Source organism: Protopterus annectens, chromosome 11.part0 (assembly GCF_019279795.1).
Source record: "Protopterus annectens isolate FY-2018-M chromosome 11.part0, PAN1.0, whole genome shotgun sequence".
In the NCBI taxonomy this organism is placed as follows: domain Eukaryota; kingdom Metazoa; phylum Chordata; order Ceratodontiformes; family Protopteridae; genus Protopterus; species Protopterus annectens.
The window spans coordinates 1,422,582,827-1,422,604,825 of NC_056745.1; the positions used below are offsets into that span (position 1 = coordinate 1,422,582,827).

A 21,999-nucleotide genomic window follows, 5' to 3' on the forward strand; every position below is an offset into this window, starting at 1 on the left:
TCTACAATAGTTATTGGATGTGTGTGAAAGCGTTCAATTAAATGCACATGTTCCTGTGAAATATAATTTCTGTCTAGTCTAGCCCAGTTATTGTACCTTGGGGAATAATATGTAAATTCTCTCCATGTTCCTGCTGTTGAATTCATCCAGAACAAATATTTTCATATATTTCTTCATAAGTCTAATCTTTTTTGTTATATTTTCCCTTCTAGGTCCCCCAGATACATCCTCACTGTTGCAAATTAAGTTCCAATCTCCATCTATACGTAATATTCCCTGCTGAAAGCTTATTAGTTCTCCCCAAATTTTTTTAAGCTCTATAACAGCAGTTTTAAATAGAATATAAATACATGCTAGTGTAATCTTTCTCCATTGTCATTAGCCCCTTACTACCACTAATCTGCAGTTATCATCCTTTTTCCTTTTCTATCACTATTGGAGTTCCTCTAGCAATTCGTATAGTACTCCTCTTTTCTTTTGTACATGATATTCTTCTATATCCATCCTGAAATCCTTTCTTTATCAAACTCACATGTGAACTTCTTTCCAAATGTGTCTCCTGTAATGTTGCTGTTTGCAAAAAAATGCCTTAATATAATTCAGTACTCTTGCCTTTTTGTCTATAGCTGTGAGACCATTCACGTAAACAGTATGGATAGTGCAGTATTTATAAGAAGATTATTCCCACCTATTATGTATGACAGCTTTTTTTTATCTCTGTTTCCAGTTTTTGTGTTACTTGCACCCGTTAATGTTTGGCAGGTTGATCCTATATACAGTTGCTTCTTGTTATCACCATTTGAAACTATGCCACATTTTACAAGACTTTGTGTTTTAATGAAATCCCATAAACCAAAAAAAAAAAAACACATCCCCAGAACACCCTCATGACTTGTTAACTTAAAACAAACCAACAAAATATGTACATCTACAAATAATGAAGTTTAACCCTCCTAATAGGAGCGATTGTCCCAAATCAACAGCTGCACCCAAAGGCAATAACCAAACTAAAATTAAGGTTAACCATGCTACGACGCATGTTACAGCTGTGCTTCTACTTACACTAATTACTGTCTGTTCATGGCTTATCTTTATTCCCCTCACAGATGTGAAAAAACTGCTTGTATGCTTTCAGAAAATATTTACTTCTAGCTTTAAGAAAAAGTCACTGGCTATCTTTATATAAAAGCAAATTATACACTGTTCTAGTAAATGCATTGAAGAATTTAGGGACCAGAAAAGCTGCTGTCTCTTATTCACTTACAAGAATTTCAAACTTTATTTTTTACTAAGTTGCTTGCCCTTTTACCTTATAATTTTATGTTTCTCGTTGTGTACAATGTCCTGACATCTTAAGATTTATTGCCTTCACCTGCAGTCAGCTTGTTTCCATGGAAACATAAGAACAAAATGCACAGCTCCCCTTAGCTGCAGACTTCTCAACTCGCACCAAACATTTATTTGCTAAAGGAAAACATTCAATCTGATGTTAATCTTCGTTCATTCCTTACTGAGTTATCGGTTCCGTCCTTGGAACCGAGCCGGCCAATATCAAGCTCGCGTCAGCCAAAAACTCTTGAGCCAAGGTCCTACCCAGAATGCTCTGCTCTCTGTTACCTCAGATCTCATTTGCTGCGTTGCTGTACAGCCGTGTCAAGCCACTCTCTCAACTAAGTGTCTAAATGTTTGAAAGTTTTATACATTGTTCTTACTTTAAATATTCTCAATAGTTTATACTAATATTTTTCTAGCTACAACGGATAATATCCATAGGCTATCACATCCCCTTCCATCTTTATTCAATCTCATCAAGAGTATTACCCAACATTCCACCCAGTCAAAGGGAAACAGCAGCACACAAAATCCAAAAGCTGCTACAAAAAAAAGTCATCCAGACGGTCCCCGCCAGACCAGATAGGATCCAGTATTTACTCAAGGTTCTTTTTAGTGCCAAAAAAGACAGGGGATTGGAGACCAGTTCTGGATCTCAGTACACTGAACAAATTTGTAAAAACAGAGAAATTCTGGATGGCCACGGTAAAGTCTATCCTTCCTCTTCTGGAAGAAGACGATTGGATGTGCTCTGTAGATCTTCAAGATGCATATTACCACATAAAAATGACCAAATGCTCAAGAAGCTACGTCAGCTTCTGCATACAAGCCAGTCACTATCAATTTTGAGCCCTGTCCATCAGTCTCTCAACAGCCCCCAGAGTGTTCACAAAATGCATGGCAGTAGTTATCGCTCACTTGCGACTTCAAGGATTCCAGGCATTTCCATATCTATACGACTGGCTCCTCACCGCCCCACCAGGCGTCTACTGGAAGAACCCCTGCAGTATACTCTATTAACAGCTCAAAGCCTGGAAATTACTATAAACTGGGAGAAATACAACACAACCCCAGCTCAGTCTGTGGAGTTTATAGGGGTACTGTTGGACACAAGAAATTGTACAGCATCCCTTCCGGAACATAGGCTTCAGAGAATAAGGCAACAAGCAACAAATAAGCCAGATTCCACATGAGGCTCCTTCAGTGGCTACTTCTCACTCAGTGGTACCCTCTACAACATCCTTTGTCTTTTCAGATAAGTGTAACTCAGAGATGCAAGCAAGATTTACTCTGGTGGACGTCTCGAAATCCCCAACAATGCTCTCGCCCTTTCAACCCCCATCTTCCGGTAACCACTGCAACTACAGATGCCTCCCTGATGGAGTGGGGGGGGCTATGTCAGGGAAACTCTGTCCAAGGCACCTGGTCGGAGATAGAGGCCCTTTTGCATATCACTGTCCTGGAACTGAGGGTGGTGCATTTCATTCCATCCTTCCGTCAGGGACTATTGCGATCCAATCAGACAACATGTCAATGGTCTGGTACATCAACAAACAAGGGGGCACCAGATCTCACCCATTATGCCGAGAGGCCTTGAGAATATGGCAATGGGCGATAGCTTACAACCTCTGTCTAATTGCAACGCACATTCCCAGGAGCTCCAACGTGATAGCGGACAAATTGAGCAGGTGCATTCTACAACCTCATGAGTGGTCCCTCAAACCTATAATAGCAGCAAAAATCTTCAACCGCTGGGGCCAGCCTTGCTGCGACCTATTTGCCTCCCCAACCAACTACAAGTGCAGCAACTATTTTGCCCTAATCCCCCTCTCAGGGGCAGTCACCGAGGGACGCTGTAGTCCATGCTTGGCCATTGGGTCTATTTTATGCTTATCCTCCTCTTCCCCTCATCTCCCAATTTCTGAAGAAAGCATGACAGTTGAAGAGCAGAGTGATCCTCATTGCTTCATATTTGCCTCGACAAGTCTAGTTTCCCTTCCTCTGGTCTCACCTGCTAGATCAACTATGGATCCTCAATCCATCCTCAATGATGATTTCCCATCTACAGGGTCTGATTCACCCCAGTCTAACAACCCTGAAACTGACAGCTTGGTTTCTCCACTTCCAATGATTGCCAGGCAAGAAAACTCTCGTCCCCTGTGTGGAATATTCTTATTGTATCTCATAAATCGTCCACCAGACTAATTTATCTTAATAAATGGAAAAGGTTCTCTCTATGGGCAGCAAATAAACAATTAGACACCTTGTCAGCCCCATTTTCGGTGGTACTGAATTGCTTGGCACATCTTTTCCACTTTGGGGTGTCTGCCTCTACTATCCGTGTGCATTTAGCTGCCATCTCAAATTTCCATATTGGTTTTCAAGATTCTTCACTTATGTCACACAGACTCTGTAAGACTTTCTTGAAAGGGGTTATCCATCTAAAACCTCCCTTTAGAGAACCGGTACAACCTTGGGATTTGGCATTGGTTCTGAAAGCTCTAACAGCTCACCTGCATCTTCATGTGATGTAAAATATTTCTCTTAGAAAACTTTGTTTTTGATTGCAATCACATCAGCCAGATGATTGTCAGAACTTCAGGCCTTGTGTATCAAACCTCCCTATCTTATCTTCCATAAGGATAGGGTATCACTGAGAGCTAATTCTACCTTTTTACCAAAAGTGGTGTCAGAGCGGTCTATCCACCAATCTGTTGACCTTCCAGTGTTCTTTCCTAACAAGGGAGAGTATTGCCTGCACTCTTTGGATGTTTATAGGCAAATATGATTTTGTCTGGACAGAACAAAATCTACCCGTAAATCAGACCAACTGATTCTGGCTTTTTCTGGAACTAGACGGGGTCATCCTGTATCAAAAGTTACACTGGCTTCATGGATGAGAAATTGTATTACCTTTATCTACAACAAAAACAATCTCACCTTGCCCCATAGAGTCAAAGCACATTCTACAAGATCTATGGCAATTTCAGCAGCTTTCCATGCTAAGGCTACCCTCAATGATATTTGCTCAGCTGCAGCTTGGGCCAAACCTCATACCTTTATTCTTCATTACAGATTGGACTTGGCCTCCAGAGGTAGACCTTCCTTCCTTTGGCTCCATGGTGCTCAGGAATGTCCTTCCATGAGGGCCACCCACGGATACAGGTAGCTGGTGACTCTGTCCCATCAGTAAGGAATGAATGAAGATTAACAACATCAGATAAAGAAGTTATGTTTTACCAGAACGTTCCATCTGTGTTGTTGATCTTTGTTCATTCATTACTTCCCACCCTCCGTCCCCCTTCCAGAGGTTCTTGGTTGATCTCATGTACTCCTTTATTGCAGGTCTGTTATGACCAGAGGTAGCCTCTTCTTTTATATCAACTTGCAAACTCAATCTGAGGTAACAGGGAACAGAGCGTTCTGGGTAGGACCTTGGCTCGAGAGTTTTTGGTTGATGTGAGCTTGATATTGGCCGCCTCGGTTCCAAGAATGGAACCGATAACACATCAGTAATGAGTGAATGAAGATCAACAACACAGATGGAACGTTATGGTAAGACATAACTTCTTTTTACATTCACAGTGGTCTCTTCTTTTTAAAGCCTACTCACATACAGTAAAAACTTATTAGATTAAACCAAGGGCATTAATCCAGACACTTACTTATACAAAAGAAAAAAACATGTCTACTCTACATATATTATAATTAGTGCACTTTTACACCCCATCCCCCACCCCAACAGCCCAAGATTACAGCCTGTTGGCTTAATTGTACTTTTGTCAACTCTTTCTTCTCCTTTTAAATGTAATGCCTACATTTCTTAAAATGAACAAAGAAAAAAGTGCTTGTTTACTTTAGTATTTTTATCGCATACATCAGTTGGTGAAAATGCTTTATTCAAACACTGTTAAGAACAAAAGTAGCTTTATTTACAGTTAGTTTTTCTTTCTTTCCCCTTTTAGTGTCCTTCCAAACATTACTTATGAAGTGAACTATATGCCTTTTAGCTTCCCACAAGTTTACCAAAGTCAAGAAAAGCCCAGTCTTTCTCAGCCACCCGTTATTATAAAGCTATACTTTGCAAATGTGATTGATGCTGACATTTATTTATTAATTTCAGTGTTGCTGGCCTTCTTCCTGTTCATTTCCATCTCTCAGCAACAAACACTGGTTCAAGTCTACAGCACTCCTGTTTTTTTCTAGTCGACTCCTGTGCTTTTTCCTGTCTCAAGCATTTTCTTTTGGAACATTGATAAAGGTTTCACTGGCAAAGCCTCCTTCGAGCTTTATTATCAGAAGAATGAAAGCAGAGCCACCTTCTGTTTGATGGCTCACTTTTTGTTGTACAAACTTTTGTATTTGCTCTTTAGCATGTTCTGCATCAAAAAACAACTTTGCTCCTCCAGGAAAAAAATATTTTGAAGATAGCTGAATACACCAGCTTGAATCTCACACCTACCTCTTGACATTCCCTGGGATAAATTAGCTTCTCTTCTGCCTGGTGTATAGCGAATAATCATTTTCCACAGCGAATAATCATTTTCCACAAACATGATGCTGTCTCCAATTTTTAATACTATGCCCTTTTGCCCCAGTTTTGTCAGGATCAACACTTTTGCATCTTTACTAATACAGGTCTTGACGGTTTTCTCATGGTCAGGTTTAGAGCATACGTATGTGCCCTTTCAGTTAACAAATCCTGCTGTGAATACCAGTCCAGTTACTTGTGCTTTCATAAAATGAATACAGTCTGTTCCTTCCAGTTTCTCTGGCATAGCAGAAAGTCTCAGGTTTTCTCTGCATGCTCTGTCCTGCAACTGTTAACATTTTCTGAAACAGCTCTTCTTGAGCAGTCTCATAGTCAGCCAGCCTTTTCTTTATTTTGACCTCTAATGTTTGAATTTTTATCAATTCATCTTAATAGCTGTTTACAGCATCTTAAAGCAAAAACGGGAGAAATAGAAGCCGGCTACGGTCAAAACTGCTTGTAAAAACTGTTTATTGTAAGTGCTTTCGGCTAGGTAAGTGCCTGGCCTTCTTCAGACAAAACAGTTGAATACACCACAAAAACCTTTATATACACTTGATTAAACATAATTAACCACTGCAGTTTTAATTAATCAGCTCAGAAGTGGGAATTTAAAGTAACATTACCATTCCAAATCTACGAGCTGAAATAAGATATTAACAACTAAATTGTAACCTATTTGTTCAGTAAAATTAAATTAAACACACATTAAAACACAATTAAAAACTTTGCTATACCTCGTAGCCATTGGATAAATTTTTTTTAAACAGATTTTATCTAATACATATGTATATATATATATATATATATATATATATATATATATATATATATATATATATATATATATATACATATTTTGTGTTATATTTTATATATATTATATATAACACATGACTGATCCATTCTAAAAAATATATATTATTACTGTTAATGTAAATGTTAAGTCTTCTTACCAAGCTTATTAAAATATACCATATAAGATCCTATTATTATAAATAAGTAAATATACATAATAAATGCTTATGTGTATGTAAGTAAATTATATAAGTACTATTCACACACAAGTATTAAATGGTACCAGCACTAAATTGCCAAAAAACAGAAAGACATTAAGTTAATGTCTCGTCTTAAATTTAAAATAATAACTGTCATCTTTTGAATGATGATAATTTCAACATACATTTAATAGACATACTCTCGTTCAAACCTGGATAAAGATGTGCACTAGTTCTAATTTGCCATCGTACTCATCAATTTCTAATTGCACTTGCCATGGTCCACCTCTAATATCTATTGGTCTACGTTGCAACCATGCAAATTTAAAACTATGGCAAGGGTGGTCTATTACATGCTTAGCAAGTGCATTATTCATATCTTTTTTAGCGATGGCATACGTGTGCTCATAAATCCGTTGTTTACAGCATCTTACATTTTCCAGCCTTTTGTTATTTGAGTTTGTATACTCCTTCAATATTTTATTTATTTTAATCAGCTATGAGCACATTTGATTTATTTTTTCTTCTAAATTATTGGAAGCCATTTATTGTACCAAAGCTGGAGCTTGAATTGCTTTTTGCTGCACAGTTGCAGACAGAATTCTTCCCAATCATTGTATTCTCTTCACTCTTTCTAGTTGATTTTCTTTCAAGTTCTCCAAGTTTCTTCTTTGCTGGCATTCAGGTAGTGTACTTATTTGCCAGTAACTGAATTTTACTAAAACTGGCAAAATTACTGGCCCCTATCTATCTGTTTCTTTTTTCATACTGGAAGAGCTGAAATTAATCTGTTGATCAGTGTGCAGCCACCTTGGAAAGCCACATTGCAGTTTATTTTCTGATGTTTCCCTCATAGGATAATTGTCTTTTCCTGTAGCCTAACATCTAGGGAACATTTACAAAATATGTTTTATTCTTGCAAAGTATTCCCATACCTGTACCATTACCTCACCTTTGCACTTTGTTTTTAAGCAACTTAATTAAGTGTTATTGACAGGGATTCAGAGAGATGTTCCTGTGGTCACGTAAAGTGCCTACTCTAGGTGGGTCAGTTTACTTGACCATGAAAAAAGTGATTTGGAGACATTTTTAGTTGCAGTGAGAAATACCTCATTATCAACTCATTTTCATGTGTCTGAGTTGCTCCTCATCACTGATGGTGAAAAAATCACTTTGCATTGCTAATTACCTCCGCTGATCCATGCATTGCATTGACACATGCACCCTCCCATATACCGTCATACATACAGTCAAGCATTCTTATGTACACACAAATACACATCCTTCCAACATCACCCCCCTCCCCCCAAACACACACACACACACACACACACACACACACACACACAAAAACAGAGACTCGTGGACTTGCTCACCTGTTCACTCACACAAGTAACCATCCATACTTTCCATGCTGTACTTAACTCCTCTGCTGTGGCCACCCAAGCAGACAGACACACACACACTCATCCTAGTCCAGTCATACCCCTTCAAATATGCATACAGTGCCATACACATAAACACACTCATACACCATGCAACATGGCCTATTCCATTAACTAAAGTGGTTGTCCTAAGCATTTTGGCTGAGTTAATTTTCACAGCTGGCTGTGTAAATCAGTTACTGTAGATGTTTCTGGGGAAGAGCATATGGCTGATTAGCATTGCCCACTGCCCTGGAATGCCTCATTTTCTTGTAGCATGGCTGGTGGGACCACCTAACATAGTGATTCTTCTGATCTGGAAAATGCCTGTGGTGGACCAGTCTTTGAACTGGAAAGCGTTAATGAGAGGGGGTGGCTACTTCTGGTAAGGCTTACCACTCACAGTAACCCTTAACTGAATCCTAAGGACTGTGTGATAACTTTATTTGTTGGTTAAACATGGCTACTGATATTTCAGGCCCCTTATGTCAGATCATGTCTCCTCACACTTCCCATCACTTGGGTCTATATCACATCGTCGAACTTGCATTTTATCAAATACCTCTTCATCACACTCATTTTGTCGAAATCCCTTTTTGTTGAATGATCATTTAAGCAAATATTTTCCCAGGGTAAATAACCAGTAGTCCAACTACCGCTCGTCACAAAAAAGCACAAAATTTAAAACCCACTCAGGTGGGAGCTTCACCCCCACACCCCAAATAAATATACCAATTCCGAGATTGGTCTACAGTGGGGAAAAAAGCAAATTTTCAATCATGGCCCACTGCATTTTTTCCCCTGGGAAAATACTCACTAAAATGATCAACAAAAATGGGTTTCGACATTGGGAGTTCGACAAAGAGTTATTTGATAAATAGTAAGTTCGACAATATGATACAGACCACATCACTGTACCCCCTTTAACTCATTCATAACTTTTGTCTCTCTTTATTCTTATAGTGCCTAATATGCTCTCTTTCTGGTAGTTTCCCTTTTCCTACTCCAGCTTCACTGGGAGTGCCATACTGTCAGGTTTTTGCCTTCCTTTCCTCACAGCTGTAAGATCATCCTTTGTAGAGAGACCTTACCTTCCTACTCTGTTTTTTCCCACATTCCTGTATTAACCTTAAACCGTTAATTTCCCCTATTATATTCCTGCAACTTAGATTCTTTCATGCTCCTGTTTGACAGTTTCCTTCAGTGTTTACTTCTCTGCTCATCCCTTTTCACCCTTATTAACCTTCTTTCCTCCTTTGTCCCACTTGAACTAGCTGACATGTTAATGTAAGTAATGAATATTAAAAAATAGAATCATTTTTCTAGCACCTTCCAACATTCTCCTTTTCCATAACATCTAGCAGCACGTATGCATCGTGATCTTTGCTGCCTCTGAACAAGATTTTGTTCTAAACACTTGAATGGAGAATTATTTTTTTTAAAGAATGAAGAAGTTTGTTACCTGAGCTAAAGCAAAGTAGGTTTTTGACTGCTTCCAGCTTGTGCAAGGTTCAGATGCTTAACTAGTGTGTGATGTTACTATCAAATCACACCAATATCTCAAAGTCTTTACTGAGTGTTAGTTAGTTCATTGTCTTAATAATAACAATGTTCTAGTCTTAGTATATCTAACGTTAAATGATATGGGTCCCCTTACCTGAAATAACTGTTTATACCCTACTCTGTAGCCTGTACTCTCTGTTCATCCACCCAGGGGCTGTTAATGGTTCCCAGGTCATGCTTTGAACCCTTCAAGGTCCACTTGTTTGCTTTTAAGACCCCACACCTTTAAAATCTGCTACCTCAGCTACTTCAGGAGGCCTCAACGTGGTGTTTGTTAAAAAAAATCACTTAAGGCCTATTTATTTTAGCTTGTTTGTATTATTATTGTTATTATTATAAGTATTATTATTTAGTCTTTCTCTTGTATCTATGTTTATCATTGTGCGATCTACCCAGTTTGGACATATTTGTCTTATTTTGTGTAATGTCAGACTTATTCTTTATTGTTTTAATGTACAGCGCTTAGTTTTAAGCACCTCATTTTTAGTTTTAATTTTTGAGTTTTAAGATAGTGTAGGATGTGGGGGACATAGACAAACACCTGTTTGTGACAAGTAGTTCATATCTATAAACCAGTGATTTTGTTTTTCTGACAGAAGGTAGAAGAGATGTTCATTCTAGTAGTAGCCTTACATTGACAGATTATAGTTTTTGTTTCAGTAACAGTGCGACATCTATTTTCCCTGTCTGTGATGTGACTCTGTGAGAGAAAAACTGGTAGAATCTCCCTCAAAAAAAATATATAAATATATGTATTAATATATATATATATATATATATATATATATATATGTATATAGATAGATAGATATAGATATGTGTGTGTGTATGTATATACTGTGCTGTCCAAAATATGCACCAAGCCCGTAAGTGGTGTGTCCGTAATGAGCAGCAACTCCTGAACAGGGAGTACTCTTCAACCCAGTCATACAAACAAAGAACCCTAACACCCTTCTTGAAATATAGCTTTAGTCTAAGCTTATAGATCATCAGAGTAGGTTCTATTTAGTTTGGAGGACTTTATTGTTTTCAGAGTCATTCAGCCTATATCCATTTCAATGAAAGAAAATAATCAAGAATAGACATTGAATAGCCATCTTTACATAGTAATAAGATTTCTATTTTCACTTATTCTTTACTGCAGATTTTATATATCTGTTTATTTACTTCTTTTTAGACATCTACTCACGTGCTTGCATGCATGCACACACATACCTACCCACACACAAATCTGCCCTCCAGTCCTGTCCCACATGAATAACTTTGCTTTATTCATTTCTGTTTACAAAAGCAGCTAAAATTAATAGTCATATAGCAGACATCATAATCAGCACGGGGGAATGTTTTTTTCGGTTATATTTTCTCCTTTGAGTTATTTCATGGTTATTTATTTTCATAATGTCAATAGCAGTAATTTGTATTTATGTGTTGGTGTACCTCAGTGAGTCTCAGAAGATATTTCTTCTATTTTAAATGTAACCATATTTTGGATAGCACTTACTTTCGGTTATGGATAGAAATGGTCCATCAGTGCCAGTCCTCTTGCCTTGTAACAATTCTGATACTAAATAAAAGTAGTTGAATTGAAATGCATGTACCTACATACAGTAGCTGTGACAGACTGCTATATCCGCTGCCTGTGTAGTCATCCATGTGTCGTATTCAACAGACTTGGACCAAGCTTCTGCTTAAGGGTAACATTTGTAGTAAGAATCCATTGCTATGCCCATAGTTATGATGTGCATTAAAAATTTCCTCATTCATTTACCACACTTGATCTTTCTTTTTTTTTTTTTTGTCATTTAGTCCCCTTTGCTTGTTGAACATTAATTAAGCCTCTTCTCAATCAGGCATTCCAATGTTTGGCAGGTCATCATCGAGGCAGCCATGAGGGTTGTTTGGGCTGAAACTAAGGTCTCAGTAAAGAGATTGTTTTTTTGTTTTAAAGCCCAGACATGTCCCTGATTATTCTTAGGAGCACTCCTGTGACTGTAAAGTCACCTCTGCTCCCTTGTCCACTCATGCATTCTCCTCTACATATGCTGGCAGGGTCTGTTGTCACCAGCTTGGTCCCACATCTTTCCAGCACTGCCTGCCCACATCACAATAGGCTTCTGCTGTCCAGTTGAGGCCCTGTCATCAGAGCAGCGGTATGAGCCAGATGGAACCACCACCCATCCCCAGAAGATGGGCATGTCTCATCTTCTTTACCTGTACTCTCAAGCTGTCATGTTGCTGGTCAAACTCAGGCTGTCTGGACTGTCATCAAGGCCTTATCCCTCTACCTAACTGACACCAGATATGATTGACTTTGTGGCTTCCTTGAGTGCACTCTTGACCCTAAGTTACCAGTGATTGTGACTAGATTCTTTTCTGTACCTGTGGTCTATCTTTTTTTGAGAATTTGCAAGTCTGTCATTTTTGATTCATTTAGACCTCTGGTCATTAGGTTGCACATCTAGTTCCTGCAAATGTAGCCATTGTTTGTTTTCCTGGTGCTTTTTCAGTGTTAGAGATCTATATCATTAGTAGTCAGATTGTTCGACACTATGCCGATAGCCACCTAATTTTGTTTTAGGCAGGTTTAATCTTTTTACAGAAAAGTCAGAAAAAAATGTAATGATAAAAGACTTTGAGTGTTAAATACTCCCATCTTCTGTGCATCTATTTGCAAGTCTGTCTTCTCTACATTTGTTTGCAAATCTCTTTGACTGATTGTTACATTTTTTTTCCATAGTTATACATGGGTCACTGGACGGGAACCTCTAACATATTACGATATGAATCTTTCTGCGCAGGACCACCAAACATTTTTTACTTGTGACACTGATCATTTGCGGCCTTCAGATGCTAGTAAGAATATTTCATTACTATTTCTTCATTTTGAGAAGTTCCTGCTGGTGTATGATACTGTTAAAAAAATGAAATAACCGAGGCCTGATATGACCTGACAGCCATGCATAAGATGGGAAAGGGACCTACCAGCTAGGGTTTCTCATTTTATTGGTTGATTGATATTTGGTAACCAAAAAGAAGAATGTTGAACTAAGGGTCATCACAAGGTGTGCTTATAAGAAATTTAAATTGGACAGAAAGTCATATTATGAGAAAAGATACAGCTAGGTAAAGACTAGATGCATATATGGCATTTATTAACTCACGTAAACACACAGGCACATTAATACGTAGGACTGTATGTATATATATATATATATATATATATATATATATATATATATATATATATACACTTGTCAGAAAGTCACTTGAAATTGCATACAAATATTTTTGAGTTTAATTGGTACAGCCACCAGACTAACTCTAACAGCTTGACAAATACATCTAAATTTTGCAAAGTAATAAATATATGTAGGTAATGAAAATGACACAGATTAGACTAATTTAAAAAACATAGTCAAATCTATATTGCATACTGTACATATGCATCATATAAATGCAAGCCAGTTATTCAGAGCAGAAAACATTTCCAGTGCTATAGTCACAGGTAAAATATATGCTCTATAAATAATTAAAATTTGCACATGTTGGCAGTCACATGTGAATATCACTGCATAAAAAAAACTGTTCAACTCAGCATTTCAAGTTTCAGCTCTTTGGAAGTTAGCTTTCTTGTCAAAGCATGTAGTAAAACTTCAGACAACATAACTAGATTTAGTGTATTTTTTTATTCTTTTTTGAATGGCATTTGGACATCTGTATTTAGCACAAAAAGCAACATTTTCTTATGTCCATATTTGCACTGCAGTTGGTATTACTGAAAGATTATCTGCAGTTTTTACGTCGCCTTCTTTTACAAAACCATTTAGCTACAAATTCAATAATTTCTTTCAAGTTTTGCAAAACAACTTAAAAGCTTCTTCAGGCTCATTTAAACTGAAGCAGACTTGGTCTGTGTCCTCAGTTACACTCATAAATCTTCTATAGTTTTCTGTGAAGCAGCTCTAGTTAAAACATCTATGGGCTTCTTTTTTTTTCCCCTTTTGTTTTGAATGCTGAAAGGGATAAAATTGTTGAAACAAAAGTATTATCTCTCAAAGGTTTGGGATGTTTGTCAGGTCTGTAGCCGTAGCATGAAAAGGTTAGGATGATTAAAACATACAGAATAGTGCAGGGAGGAGTGAGTGACTTCTCTGCTTTCCTAAATGCTTTCATATAAATCTTTTTAAAGCTGATGGTAAATTGCTTAATAGTCCACATTTGCAAGGAACCAATTTTACAAGCTTATAAACATAATATTAAGGCACAATGATGAGTCTCTCTAGTTAGCAGTGTAATTAACCTTTGAAGTAACTGGCAGCTGACAGAGCAAATAAAATCTGCCTGTCCAAGAGTTTTCTTTTAATTTGATGCAAAATTTCTTGCTAAATTGTATGCTTCACTATGAGATTCTTACTATTAAGAGTGATCTATTACTTGTATACTGTAGTGTTGTGGGTGCAGGCTTCAACGCTCCTTGAATTGAATGTTCTTCCCTAACTGGGAAATACAGAAACACTGTTGATAGCAATTTGTGCTCCAGTATATTAATTACTGTGGTAAGACAGGTTGCAAACTTGTATCTCTCTCCCTCTCTCTCTCTCTTTTTTCTATCATTTTAATTAGGTACTTTTATAGTAGCCTTCTTCAGGCATTCATAACCATTTAATATTACTTTACCTTTAGTCTCAACAAAATAGTGGCACACTCTTTCTTGTTTTGAGCTTTTTCTGAAATATTGGACAGTTCACTGTCGAAATGGAAAGCATTATTGTACCCTTCCAGTGTTATGTATATACATGGTAGCTGCTGCCTGCTGTTTATTAGTAGTTTGTTATTTTGCAGTTACTAAGAGCTTATCAGAAGTAAGAAGGTCTTGCACAGTAACCAGGGATGTTTATCATTTGTTATCCATTCTCTACTGTCTCTGAAAGGCTACCTTCTCTTAATAAAAATTGGTGTGTTTCTGTGGCCACTACCGAAAAGGGAAGGAATGCAACTTTTAAAATGGTCAACAAAATATTTGAGCACAGACAATCAGACAGGGTTTTGTTTCTCAGATGTTAAGCTGACCAACTTGACAGGTAGCTTGGGTATGATTTGTTTTCTCTCTCTCTCATTAAATGGGAGTCTTTTCAGAAGTTTTATTTCTGCCTTAAGCTGAGAGTTGTTGGACTGGTTTGCATTAATTCCTCATTATAATTAATCAAGTACTGACTGCTTTGGTTAGAACAGAGCTATTAAAATTACTAAAGTGAATTGCTGTTGGGTGCAAATAACTAGTGACACAGTACAAATGCAGTGACAACAACAGGTATCTGTAGTAAGCTTCACTCCCCTACTCCACCTTTAGTCATGTGTGCTTAACCTAATCCTCTCTGTACCTCTGACCCTTCACACTACCTTATGCAAACCCTTTTCCTAACAGTTACACTACACAAGACACAGACAAACACACACAGTAACAAACATGCACAATTCTCTATCCATCCCCTACCCTAACCGGGAAATGCACAAACACTGTTGCACACAGTGCTAAACATGTGCAACACTAGATATATTCCCTTCCCTAACCTTGACTCTTATCCTAACCTGTGAATACTCTCACCCCCCACTTACTGCTACCACATGTACACTTTTTCAGTAAAAGCAGTAAGCATTGTTGCTCTTTTGCTATCCCCTGCACTCAACACCAAATGTGACCATCTGTGACAGTAAAAATAGCTGTTGACATAATGTGTTTTCAGTGAAAAAGTTTATACTCTAGTTTTGTGTATGCAGAGTGCTAATCATACTGAAAGGGGAAACAGCTACTGTAACATATCTTCTGGTTGCAACAGCATGGGATGTTGTAAGAAGTTTCATAATTACAAATGTAGAAAGAAGTAGAAACTAATTTAGTGCCCAGTGAGTAGTAAATAGTGTTAAGCATTGTATATTATCAGCTTTGAAGGAAGAGATGGTAACCCTGTGTAATGCTCTTGCTCAGATTAATATGTTCATACTTGGGGAAAAATGTTGTCCTTGTCTTGCTAAATAGTGATATTAGATACAGATTACAGCATTCAACAGTTGACTGAGGAGTGACAGTCTCTATTAGGGTATTCATTGTATCATATGCTGAAAGGGGACATGTTTGTTCTCTGCTAGGGCTTTGTCCCACCTTAAATATGTGCCGCCTAAACAAGGAACTGAGTAATCCAGTCCCCAATTCCTGGTCTGTTACCACAAATGTAACAGGAGACATTTCAGCTAGAGCATCTTTCAGATCACAGTTTATGTAGAAGTACTTATTTTATGTTGAAGGATATGAGGCATTTCTTCATTGCATAATTCTTTATTTTGTTGCCTCTCAATTATTGTTATTGCTGTGTTTTTTTGTGTCAGTGTTTGTATTTTCCTTCTTCCTTTACCTTGTCAATAGATTCTCTTGCCATCGTTGGTATAGGCCCTCCCTTCCCTTTACTCCTGGTAAATTCTTAAGTATCAGTGGTTATTCCTACTTCCCTTCTTTCTTTCTTCTCTTTACCCCATTTGGGGTAATTTTCTAACTACTATTGTTGGTACAGCCATCAAAAAACAAAACTGTAGTTTGTATTTTTCTTCCATTAGCTCTTGTGTGTATGTGTGAGGTGCGTGTGCCTTTATTTTTGTTTTGAAAGATGTCAGATAAAGGGAAAGGAACCACAAGGTTCAAGCAGTGCGAGGAATGTGGCCGAAAGATGCCCAACTTTGATGGGCATTTTTCATGTGTTTGTTGTTTGGGGGTGCCACATTTGGAATTTCAGCCGCCATGTGAACTCTGCAAGGGTTTCAGTGCTCGAACCCTTGCAGAGAGACGTAATAAACTTATCCTCTATGGGCTGCTAAAATGCTGTTTTAATGAGGCTTTGTCTGAGGTGGAGACATCTAAGTATCCCAAAAAGGAATCCCCAAGAAAAGGAGTCATTCTGTTCCAACGTCGTCTAAAGTACATGAAGCTAAATCTTCTAAAGCCCAGGTGCCAACTCATCCCTAGGAACCGAGGCCTAAGATACCAAAATCTGCACCAACTTTTGCTTCGGCACCTAAATCTGTCACGTCCCCCATGGTGCCGACAACTACTGGAATAACCAAAACTCCTACAGCACCGACCATTTCATTGGTAGAAATGACCCTGTTGGCACCAACAATGGTCTCCCCTAGCATTCTGGTTACTCCCTCCCCTGCAAAGCAAACTATTGATCAACTGACCATGGTGCCGAAGGTCGAGATTACACCCAGGACTAGGAACTCTCCATTTGCAAACCCCTTCTTGAGTCAGCAATTAAGTCCATTTCTTGAAAGGCCAGAATTACCCTTGGGGATGTCCGTCCATTCCACCAGAAGCCTTTCAGAGCTTGATGTAATCAGATTAGTGGATCAGCTCTTGGCAGCCAGATGCCTTCCTGCCCCCTCTAGGACCTCTCACCCACCCGGAGCTGAGGGTTACTCTCCTAGGATTCCCACTTATCTTCCTCCTTCAACCTCTCTGCAGGTCTTGGAGCCCTCATATTCAACGTTCCCGGTGCCATCTTCTTTGGAGCGGGATGTGACCCTAGTTTTGAGGTTGTCTTTCTTGGTTCCGGGCTCCCATCCCTCTTCAGGTGGACCTGCCTTCCAGATTATGGAGAGAGCCCTGGCCTCAGCAGGGTCACAGCTAGCACCAGCCCTGTCAGAGTGTCACATCTTTGTATCCTCTGGCTCGCAGCTGCCACAATCTGCTACCCTGGGGCAGCAGGCATGAGCAGCAAGATACCCTGTTGCAGGGTTCCCTTCTCTTAAGAGTCCTCCTCAGATCTTCCCCCTGAGGAGCCACCCCGTAAGACATCATGCAAGAGGAAGCCCCTGGATTCTCCAGAAGAATTGGTCACTGAGGATACAGATTTCGATGAAGGGGAAGGGTCCCCTCGGTCACCCCCAGAAGATGTCTCCTTCGGGGAGACCTCCTGGAAATTTTAAAACAGAGGGGTGATTGGAAGTTCACAAACTCATCCTCTGAGGAATCTGTTTTCTTGCAGGCTTTTTATGCCTGGCCTCCTCCTTCTTGGGTGACCCCACCTGCTGATGAACTGGTCAAACTTATCGTGCAGCATGCGTGGAAGGCCCCTGATCCTATAGAGCCAATTCCCCAGAGATTGGAAAAAAATTCTTTCCATGCTCGAGGATCAGCCTCACTGGTCAAAAGGTCTAGCAGTAGATGTCATGGTGCTGGCGGCTGCCACAAAAAAGGAACTTGGCATGGAGAGTTAAACTGTCCATCCTCCGAACTGAGAATCCCAGATGATGGAGAGATTCAGGAAGTGGGTCTTTGCTTCATTGACCTTCACTTTACGGTCCTTGAATTTTTTGGCATATTTCACTCAACTCCAAAGGGATAACTGAGCTCTCAGAAACCTTAGCAGGATTAGCGTCTGATGAAATCCATGATAAGGTTGCTTCTCAGCTTGCCACCCTAGAGTCGATCTCCATCTTGTCTGAGATCCGGCTTATTGCACATACAACTGAAGGGGCATCCAGGGCAGAGCAGGTACAGGCATTGCCATCAAGCGTCATGCCTGTATGCACTTATGTGACTTTGCAGACCCCTTCAGGTTTTCCTTTATCAATGTTCCCATTTATGCTTCATTGCTACTTGCCCCAAAGTCAGAGACACATTAGCCAGGTGTGAGAAGGATGAAAAGACCTTTTCTGCTGTGGGCGTACGTTTTTCCACTCCTCAACGACCTTACTCCAGGAATCAGAGGAGTGGAAAGATGTGGCTTAGAAAGTCCCATGGGCCTTTTTGGGACACACGTGGTGAGTATTCCTCCAGGGGCAGAGGGGGGAACTCTTCCGGAAGACGCCCCTCCTGTGGCAGAGGGGGCCCGCATAACCAGGGTTCCAGAGATTCCTTCTATGGACAACCCTACCAGCATGCCTGAACAGCGGCACGATTGCTTACCTCTGGAAGCAGTCAGTGGAAGATTCTCTCTGTACCATGCAGCCTGGCACACAATAACATCAGATTATTGGGTGCAGACAATAATTACCAGAGGTTACCATATCCCCTTCAGTCTTTGTCCCAGACCACAAAGACAAATTCCCGATGTTCCACCTAGCCAGAGGGAATATAGCAGCACTCAGAATCTAAAAGCTGCTTCAAAAAAGAGTCATCCAAACAGTCTCACAAGACAAAATAGGATCTAGATTTTACTTAAGATTCTTTTTAGTGCCAAAAAAGACAGGGCTGCAGGACAGTCCTAGACCTCAATGTACTGAAAAAGTTTGTTCAACAAACAAAATTCCAGATGGTCACGGTTCAGTCTATCCTTCCATTTCTGGAAAAAGACGATTGGATGTATTCCATAGATCTTCAGGATGCGTATTACGACATAAAAATGGACAAATGCTCCAGAAGATACCTGTGCTGGCTATGGACCAGTCATTACCAATTTCAAGCACTGACCTTTGGTCTCACCACAGCCCCCAGGGTGTTCACCAAATGCATGGCAGTGGTAGCAGCTCACTTAAGGCTTCAGGGATTCTGTGTGTTTCCATATTTAGATGACTGGCTCCTCACTGCCCCCACCAGGCATCTGCTGCTTCCTGCCTTGAACTCTGTTCTGAGGCTTGCAGATTTCTTAGGCATCTCGTTCAACAGGGAAAAGTCAAAGCTATTTCTCACACAGGATATAGAAACCATCAGAGCAAGACTAAACACAAAATCCTGCATGGCTGCTCTTCTATTTCACAGACTGGAGAAGTTGAGGTTGCAACTTCAGGTGATACTCTCAAGCCAAAGTTCTGGCTCATCAGGTCTTACAGCTCCTTGGGTCCATGGCATCGACAGTCACCTTAGTTCCTCTGGTGAGATACCACATGAGGCTACTTCACTGGCTTCTGAAATCTCAGTGGTCAATGTTAACTCATTCAATGTCCCACCCAATCTGAATAACCAACCGGTGCAAGCAGGATTTATATTGGTGGATGAAGCCAGAAGACAAATTATGGAGCCTCCCCTTTTCCTCCTCTCAGCCCAAGGCCATAGTGACCATGGACGCATGCATCCCTGATAGGATGGGGGGACATTTTCAGGGAAAGGCAGTCCAAGGTACTTGGTCCCCTTCAGAGGCCAGTTTGCATGTCAACATCCTAGAATTGAGGGCAGTGCTGTTAGCATTTCAAGCATTCCAATCTGCCCTCCCTTCAGGGACAATTGCTTTTCAGTCGGAAAACATGTCAGTAGTCTGGTACATCAACAAACAGGGGGGTAACCAAATCCAACCCTCTCTGTTGGGAAGCCCTAAGAGTTTGGCAATGGGCGATCACCTCCAACCGCTTTCTGATAGCAATAAACTTTCCAGGGAACTCCACCGTAATTGTGGACAAACTGAGTAGAATGCATTCTTATGCCTCTTGAGTGGTGTCTCAATTCCGATGTGGCGGTGAAGATTTTTTCATCAATGGTGTCAGCCTTGTTGGGCTCTGTTTGCCTCTCCCACAAACCACAAATTCAGCAGCAACTTTGCCCTGCTTCCCCCTTGGGAGGAGTCCCTGAGAGATGATGATCTCCATGATTGGCCCCCGGGACTTCTTTATGCCTTTTCACCAATCCCTCTAATTCTCCAGTTTCCAAAGAAAGCCCAACAGTTGAGAAGGAAAGTGATTCTCATTGCACCTTATTGGCCCCATCAAGTCTGGTTTCCCTTTCTCTGGCATCACTTAGTTTACCGTCAGTGGATTCTGGATCCAACCCCAGACCTGTTGTCTCATCTGCAGGACCTGGTCCATCCCAACCTACAAAATCTCAAGCTGACAGCTTGGTTTCTCTACTTCCAGTTATTGCCAGGTGAAATAACTTATCTTCCCCACTACAAAAGATACTTCCGGTTTCTCATAAACTATCCACCAGAAAACTGTATCTTAGCAAATGGAAGAGATTTGCGCTTTGGTCTGATGAAAAGGGTACTGATCCTTTTTCAGCCTCGATCGACAGGGTCTTAGAATTTTTATCTACTTTATTCCAGTTGGGAGCCTCTACTTCTACTATTAGAGTTCATTTAGCTGCCATTTCAAATTTCCATAATGGTTTCGATGACCTTTCCTTGATGTCCCACTGTCTCTGCAAAACCTTTCTTAAAGGAGCTTTACATTTGAAGCCACCTTTCAAAGAGCCCATTGCACCTTGGAATTTAATGTTGGTCTAAGAAAGTTTGGTCCGTCAGCCTTTCGAGCCAGCAGCCATTTGTGATATCAGGTTTTTATCTTGGAAAACTCTATTCCTGGTAGCTATCACTTCGGCCAGGAGAATCTCAGAATTGCAAGCTTCATGTGTAAAACACCCGTATATCATTTTTCCCTAAGAGAGAGTATCAGTAGTGTTAGATTCCAATATTAATCAGTCCATAGATCTACCAGTTTTCTTCCCAAATTTCTCAAACAAGGGAGAATATTGTTTACATTTGTTGGATGTACAAAGACAATTACGATTTTATTTGGATAGAAGAAGCTGTTTTAGAAAATCGGACCGATTGTTCCTATCTTTTTCAGGTATTAGACTGGGCAAACCAGTTTCAAAAGTTACTCTGTCAAAATGGTTGAGAGATTGCATCACCTTTATTTATCAACAAAATAAGCATAATCAACAAATGTTAGGGCGCATTCTACCAGATCTGTTTCCACTTCAGTAGCCTTTCATTCCAGAGCTTCTATGGATGACGTGTGCAGCCACAACTTGGGCTACTCCCCGTACCTTTATCACTCATTACAAATTGAATATGGTCTCCAGGGGAAGAGCATCCTTTGGCTCTATGGTGCTCAGGAATATCCTCCCCTAGGGCTTCCCAAGGTCTAAAGTAGCTAGGGACTCTGTCCCAACAGTCAAGAATGAATGAAGATTGACAACATCAGATAAAGAAGTTATGTTCTTACCATAATGTTCCATCTGTGTTATTGATCATCCCACTCACCTTCCCCTCCAAAAGACTCCTGGAGGTTTGGAACTAGTCCTGGGGTCCTAGTAGGGTTGTTGCTCAGACAAAGCTTCATCATTTTCTAATTTGTGGGCAAAACTCGATCTGAGGGGAAAGGAAGAGTGGCAGTATGGGTAGCCTTGGCTTGAGAGTTTCTGGCTGGCGCGAGCTTAATATAATGG

The 21,999-nt window shown here is 39.8% G+C and overlaps 1 protein-coding gene across 6 annotated transcripts in view; it reads left to right on the forward strand.

The window, feature by feature from the left end:
* The window catches only part of ST7 (suppression of tumorigenicity 7), a 1,957,536-nt gene that overhangs the window by 1,498,615 nt on the left and 436,922 nt on the right, over positions 1-21,999 (forward strand). For all 6 annotated transcript variants that reach the window (XM_044088709.1, XM_044088710.1, XM_044088711.1 and 3 more), the window contains one exon: positions 12,586-12,701. In XM_044088709.1, the coding sequence (XP_043944644.1) occupies positions 12,586-12,701 (116 nt within the window). The remainder of the gene's footprint in view (positions 1-12,585; positions 12,702-21,999) is intronic.